Source organism: Narcine bancroftii, chromosome 9, assembly GCF_036971445.1.
Source record: "Narcine bancroftii isolate sNarBan1 chromosome 9, sNarBan1.hap1, whole genome shotgun sequence".
Taxonomy (NCBI): domain Eukaryota; kingdom Metazoa; phylum Chordata; class Chondrichthyes; order Torpediniformes; family Narcinidae; genus Narcine; species Narcine bancroftii.
Genome location: NC_091477.1, coordinates 57,210,808 through 57,218,209, shown reverse-complemented (window position 1 = coordinate 57,218,209; position 7,402 = coordinate 57,210,808). Strand labels below are relative to the sequence as shown.

The following is a 7,402-nucleotide window of genomic DNA, read 5'->3' as shown; positions in this document are numbered from 1 at the left end:
TTGAGGAACTAGGCTCCCAGCGTCCAGCCCATTGGCTATGTGAGTCCACGTATCATTGGCAATGGCCAGCAAGACTAAAGGATTCACACCCCAGCAGATGTTAACATTGGGAAATTGATTGTAACTTTCTGCAGCACAATTGGGTTCCTTTACAAATTCCCTGACCAAATTCCTATATCAAAGCCAAAACTTTCTAATAGCTTTAGCTTGGTCGCTGCATTGGTTAAAAAATTCACCAACAGGGATACCTGGGGAGGTTCAGAGCTTGGCATGAATTTAATAGAACAAGAATGATAGTTAACCCCTCTACAGACTCCCCCACTCACACTGAGGAACACACAATGGGTTAGCAGTTTCCCACTCTGAATACACAAAAGTATAATCCTTGAAATCACAAATTCTCTGCATACCTGAAACCAGAAATGTAATAATAAAGATGGCATCTCATGGTATCAAATCTATTTAATCAAAATATATATCCTTTGTACAAGAGCACCAAATTATAATACTACAGCTTCAATTACAAATATACTGCATGTGCTTGCATTATGAAACAAAATTTGATACAGGTGCAGGAGAGTTATTGGGCCAGATAATTTGGCCTGGCCAAAAGGGAAAGCATTTACAGAGTACTGGAAAGAAAGGTAATGGCTTCAGGGAGGAAATGGCAGAGATGAGAGTCATTGCAACTGAAAGACCTCGAGGAGTGAAATTAAAATTGGAATGTGCAAGATTGCAGGAGTTCACAGATCCATGACAGTTATGGGGCAGGCAAACTAATGACATGTACACAAGTCTCCAGTCATTAACATTTTACAGATGTAATGGTGGGTTTGTGATTTAAACCTAGAGCACTAAACTAAGTTTCCCATCATGATTGGTGATCCAGTATCAATCTCCAGTGTTTACAATACACACTCTAACAACCCCAGGCAGCTGAACAAAATACTATTGCTCAAAAAACAATTGCTAAGAAAATGCGTACTGGATGCGGGGAGAGTTATACCAATTGAAGCAGAGTCCACATTGTAGCTGGAAGAAGAGGGGGGAAGGTGACGATTGAGAATCAATAGGTATCATTTGAAATTCTGATCCAGGAAGGGTTGAGAAATATGCATTTCACATTGACACGTAGTGTAATCTATTTCCAATGAATGAGTACCTGTGTATGTGCATAACTGCATGCATTATTTTTTACCTCTCCGAGATCCCTCTTCAGCAATATCTAAACCACAGACCTCTTTTATTAATTCCTTGTAATCTCTTCCTCTTTAATAACATGTTGTTGCTTGCTCCAGCTTCCCTATCACCTCACTGACTAGGGGTACATCCTTTACCCCCTCACTAACCTTCCTGCTGCTTCATCCTCGGTTCATTTTGCAGCCTTCCCCTCTCCCTCACAACCTGTCCCATTTTTTCCACATTTGCTTTTCCGTCATACAATGTCAGAAGGTGTACTGTCTTGGACTTCAGTAGAAAAAAATAAAAGGCCAAACTGTTTTTGAAATGGGGAGAAAATTGAAAATACTCAGATTCAAAGGGACCTGGGAGTCCTCGTGCCTGAAGGTAAACTTGCATGGTGAGTGGGTGGTGAAGGCGGCAAATGCAATGCTGCCGTTCATTTCCCGAGGAATAGAAGAGCAGGGGTGTAATGTTGAGATTTTACAAGTGAGACCTCACTTGGAGTATTGTGAGCAGTTCAACATTTCTAAATTGAGACATACAGCAAGGTAACGGGCCCTTTCAGCCCACAAGCCCGTGCCACCCTATTAGACCCAATTAATCTATAACCCTGGTACATTTTGAAAGATGGGAGGAAACCTACGCAGACATGGAGAGAACATACAAATTTCTTTTAGACAAGGTGGGATTCAAACCCAAGTTGCTGTCCTGTAATAGTGCTGCACCAACTACTATGCTAACCATGGGTTAACCTTTTGGGTTCATCATTGAAAGATACGCTGACTTTGGAGAAGTTTCAGAAGTTCACAAACATGATTCCATCTCCAATGCCCTCTAGTAGTCAGGAGAACCACCAACTCCCAATCACCACATCCCCTTTCCTTAAGGTGTTCAATCTAGCAGAATTACATGGTAATTCAGTATTAATTTCAATTTAAATACATAAATACAAACATCAACAGCACAAATATTTTTTTTAAAGTGTGCAGTCCTCTTTCTTTTAGAGTTTTAGCCTGTCTGGTGCTTTAATAATGTGTGCAGATCTTCTAAACACAGGTGCTTGTGTCAGCTCTGATGGTCCACTACTGTTGAGCACTGGTGGTGTTTTCTCTGTTGCTGTGCAGGCTGGATCTTCAGCATGTGTCCATTCTTGCAGCATTACTTGTGTTTTCAGCAGGCTCTTTCAATTCCTCCTCAATATTTGACCCTCTTCTTTTCTGACCGTGTAGGATCTGGGATTTACTTCCTCCAGAGCAGTGGCCTTTTTGTCCCAAGTATTGGAATATCCGAGTCTCACATGTTGTGCCAGTGGCCCTAAACTTCTTGCTGACTTGGCATAGTTTGCTTTTGCATAGGGTTATCATTGGAGGAGCTTTTGACAGATTTGGTTTGTACTTGTTGGAATTTAGGAGAATGAGGGGGGATCTCATAAGAGCAATTTGCGACAAAGTAGAAATGTTATTTCCTATGGAGGGACAACTAGGGACAACTTCAGGATCAAAGAGCAGAGGTGTGGAAGAATTTCTTAGCCAGCGAGTGGAATTTGTTGCCACAGGTAGTTGTAGAGTCATTGGGTGTATTTAAGGCAGAGATTGAGAGGTTCTTATTTGGCCAGGGCATCAAAGGTTATGGGGAGAAGGCCACGCAGTGGGAATAATGAGAAAAATGGATCAACTCATGATTAAATAGCCTATTTCTGCTCCTGTGTCATCGTCTTATCAACCTCCACCTCATCCTTCTCCTAGCTTTTCTGTGTTTCGACCTTGTCTCTTAGGGTCACATTTAGAATACACCTTCATAACAAAGTGCATGGCCTGCATTCATATTGGTATCATACTTACTGGGTTATGTATCTAAATGTTAAATGCGGAATATCTTGATGATTTCTTTGATTGGTTGTCTGCAGATTGGGCATGAACATTTCTTGCTGAGGAGCTTCTGCCCACATCCATAACACGTACACATGTGTCCACATTTATATAATACAGAGTCTACTTGGAGAGAAAAACAAACAATGCATTCTTCTTCTCCTTCCAGGGACCTGGAGCTCTGGGCACAGTTACTCCCTGGTAGCTTGGAAACCCAGGGTCGGGATTCAGAATGGCCTGCAAATAAAATTTTAATTGTTGATTAGAGAGGTGCAGAACACCTCCATGACAAATCCACAATATTAGTGAAAGCAAATATTTGTACACACTGGAAATAACTTTAAAAAAAAATGGTTTCCATTTGTATTACCTGCTTAGCTGTCCTAGAGACTGGTCAATAAATATTTAAAATATGTGAAACAAGAGATGGTTCGCATTTTAGGAAACAATGACCTTTTCTGGGCAAAGGAGAAAATTCATCCATGTCTATTGATTCCATCCATGCTTATTTCAAATATTTAGAATTTGTAAATTAGCATGCATCTGGAAATAATATTGAATTCCATACAATTCTGTCAGCTTCTAAAGGATAGGGGTCATTAATCTATCCCCTGCATTGGAACTGGAGGAGTGAAGAAAGGGGAAAGACAGCTATGAATCACATGAAGGTGAGAGCAGGGTAGAAGTGGATAATTGTTGAGGTTATTGCTGAGGTGAACCATGGGAGATGGAATATCATTCAGAGACCAATCAGAAAATGCCTCTATTTACACTGTTGTCTACCTCTCGAGAGATGCACTATAATCTCTCCAGCCTGAGTCCTCCTACTCATTGAAGACCAAAGGTTTCTGTTCAATTTGTAGCCTCCAGGGATCCGCAGACCAGAACAGGGCACCAGAAATGAGGATATCACCCCCAAAAAGAAGGAAAAGCATGGGAAGGTGACCATGACAGTGGATCAGCGAGGGGCTCAGTGGAAGGACTCACTTGACTCATGGGAACCAAGTGTTGGAACCAGGATTCAGGAGGGTGCTGAGGGCAAAAAGGCTACTGAGCAACCTCAGATGCTGAAGGCTTCCTGGTCGTATCAGGGTTTTGGATCTGAAGCTCAGGCTGCCAATGGGTTTAACAGGAGTCTGTGTGGCTTCAGAGGCTGCAAGAGTGAATCCATGGATATTCAGTGTCTCCAAATGTAGCCTTCATTTCTTCTCTCTCTTTCATTGTTAGGGGCAATCCTCATGATGTCCCTTAGACTGCCTTACAGCAGTTATTAGTTGAAGTACAATAAAAGGAACCTTGAACCTTGAATTTAAAGCCAGATTCTTTATGAGATAGATGTTACTTTACATGATGCATCCCACCCCTATGTCCAGTCTAGTTTGGCAAGTTACGAAGAATGTGAAGTTCTATGTGTAACCTGATGAGAAGCTGGGGGATTCGGCAGGTTTCTGGTTGGGGGGTTAATTTCTCTCCGTGACCTGCCGAGTCCCTGCAGCTTCTCCTCAGTTTTCCACCATCAGCATTTCTTTGTTTCTAAAGCCTGAAGATTCTTCTAATTGCTCTCACCAATGTTGGGTATTGCAGGAACAACAGATGCCCGATTATGTAATGTCTGATGTTCATCTCTTCCAACAGCGATGGAAGGCTGTTTTAATAATTTGTTCTGGGATACAGGTTTCATGTAGGGATCTAAAGAAGCAAAAGGAAGAGAACTTACTTCAGCATTGTGGTAATATACAGTATGAGGCATTCATTAACACAAGAACAAGTTAGAAGCCTGGCAACGTGCAGTGACTGACATCAGGTGACTGACTTCCAGAACATTTCCAGCTTGCACAAGACTCGGTGAAGCTCTAACAACACTCAAGGCATTTGATACCATCCAGAACAAAGGGTAGTTACCATTCACTATTCTTTCCACTACTGGGCATATGGGGACTCTTGTTAAGGTGGGGGGGGGGGAGAGGGGTTGATTTACATGGGCAAATGCCCAGGCTGTTTTGCATCTCACCTCTGGGCCCAGACACAGGCCACTGCCTCCTCCGCGAACTGGCTGCCAGCACAGGAGGGCTATCCCCGACCACTCTGACCCCGCTCTGTCCAAGGCCGCTTCGTTGTCCAGAGGAAGGCCCCTTGGTGTGGGAATGATGCTACTCAGACCCTTTGATGTCATCACGCAGGAGGTTCACAGCAAGTTATTCCATCTGTCAGCAGTAGTCCTGCACCTGGGCTGCGACCGCCCTGTCACGTGACGGCCAGGCCCGGTGTATGCGCAGTGATGTCACACTGACGCTGAGAGCCATTGCCCCAGCAATGAGCCTGTTCCTGGTGGAGGCCATGGCCCATGTCTGGACCCTGGATTGGAGGTGAAATAGTGGTGCCCCAGCCGTGATGGTGTCCAGGGCTGGGACTTGGTGGGGTGGGCCACCTTTATTTTTAATTTATCGTTTTGCTTTCTCTGTCCAATTTTTTTTCTCCTTGCTTTACCCAAATTTTCTACACTATTTTCTCTGAATTTGGAAGGGCAAGTGTATCATTTTGGAAGGACAAACCAAGACATATGGTAAATGGTAGGGCATTGAAGAATGCTGTGGAACAGAGGGATCTGGGAATACAGATACATAATTCCCTGAAAGTGGCTTCACAGGTGGATAGGGTTGTAAAGAGAGCTTTTGGCACATTGGCCTTCATAAATCAAAGTATTGTTTTGGTAAAGTTGTTTAAGACATTGGTGAGGCCAAATGTGGAGTAGTGTGTGCAGTTTTGGTCACCAAACTACAGGAAAGATATCAATAAGATAGAGAGATGATTTACGAGGATGTTGCCCTGATTTCAGGAACTGAGTTACAGGGAAAGGCTAAACAGATTAGGACTTATTCCCTGTAGTGAAGAAGAATGAGGGGAGATTTGGTAAAGGTATTTAAAATTACAAAGGGGTAGACAGAGTAAATATAGATAGGCTTTTTCCACTGAGGGTAAATGAGATACAAACCAGAGGACAAGGGTTAAAGGTGAAAGGGAAAACGTTTAGGGTGAATCTCTTCACACAGAGAATAGTGGGAGTGTGGAATGAGCTGCCAGCTGAAGTGGTGAATTCGGGTTCATTTTTAGCATTTAAGAGGAAATTGGACAGGTGCATGGATGGGAATGGTATGGAGGGCTATGGACAGTGCAGGTCAGTGGGACGAGGCAGAAAATGGTTTAGCACAGGCTAGAAGAGTTCTAATCCTGCACCTGCTCTGACTATCATTTCTATAGAAGAGAAGAGTTCAAAATCTTTGAACAACAGCACTCTCTTGAACTGCAATCTCATTGTGTGAAACTTGGCATCTTCTAACTGGAATCTACATTTTGGGCTTCATGTTAGTTTTAGAGATTTGAAGTATATCAATCTACTTACAGGTTACGTTTTGCTAATTTTATCCTCCATTTAGCTTACAATCCAATAGTAAGAACATTGAGTTTTCTAGTTTCAGGCCTTCTCCCACATATTCTCATCTCTACTTTTATTCACCTTTCCCAATGCTTCCCCCATCTGGTTATCATTTGCCCATTATCCCCTCTTCATCTTGGTCCACCTATCCACTACCAACCTCTATCCCACACTCCTATGTACTACCAAATTCTGGTGATCTTTTTACTCCCTTTTCAGTGCTAATGCAAGGTCTCAACTTGAAATGTTAGCATGCACTTTCTAGCATTGACTGACTCAATGAGCTCATTCAGCATTCTGTATGCTGTACTCCCTTGCACAGGTATTGATCACTGAGAAAGTATAGTTCTGTGGTTCTCTGGAGGACCACTCAGATCCAGGTGCAAGTCTCCCTATGGTATGCCTGGATATCACAGCTGGTTGGTCATCACAGCTGAAATACTCAGTCAATATCTTCTTTTCATGGAGAGCACATGTACAGAAATGCAGGGCAATCACCCTGTTCTCGCCCAGAGGACACTCGATCTGCCAGAGGTGGTTTATCTGAAGTCCAAATTACTAAACTTGGAGCCTTTTACTCTCTATGGCAGGGGTGTCAAACTCAAATTCACGGAGGGCCAAAATTAAAAACTTGGACTAAGTCGAGGGCCGAACTAAATATTTATTGAAAATTTTCAACAACATCTGCATGTTTTCTCTTCTTTCAACATATGTAATGTTAAACTTTTTCTTATTAAAATAAATGTTTAATAATAATTTTGGATAAACTCTTTCCAGAAGCATTAACAAATGAGAAATAAAATATTCAATAAATAATATTTCTCTATAGAGGATTTGTCAAATGTTGCTAGTGTGCTGTCGAATAGTAAAATCTGAGGGCTATTGAGAATGTGGGAGAATAACATGATTCCTGAAACAA

At 42.3% G+C, this 7,402-nt stretch overlaps 1 protein-coding gene across 2 annotated transcripts in view; it reads right to left on the bottom strand.

The window, feature by feature from the left end:
* Positions 1 to 344: 344 nt before the first annotated feature.
* Positions 345 to 7,402, bottom strand: part of LOC138743675 (E3 ubiquitin-protein ligase NEURL3-like) — a 28,794-nt gene continuing 21,736 nt past the window's right edge. For both annotated transcript variants that reach the window (XM_069899249.1, XM_069899250.1), the window contains 2 exons: positions 4,617 to 4,739; positions 345 to 3,287 (listed from right to left, as the gene is read on the bottom strand). In XM_069899249.1, the coding sequence (XP_069755350.1) occupies positions 3,043 to 3,287; positions 4,617 to 4,739 (368 nt within the window). In that variant the 3' untranslated portion in view covers positions 345 to 3,042. The remainder of the gene's footprint in view (positions 3,288 to 4,616; positions 4,740 to 7,402) is intronic.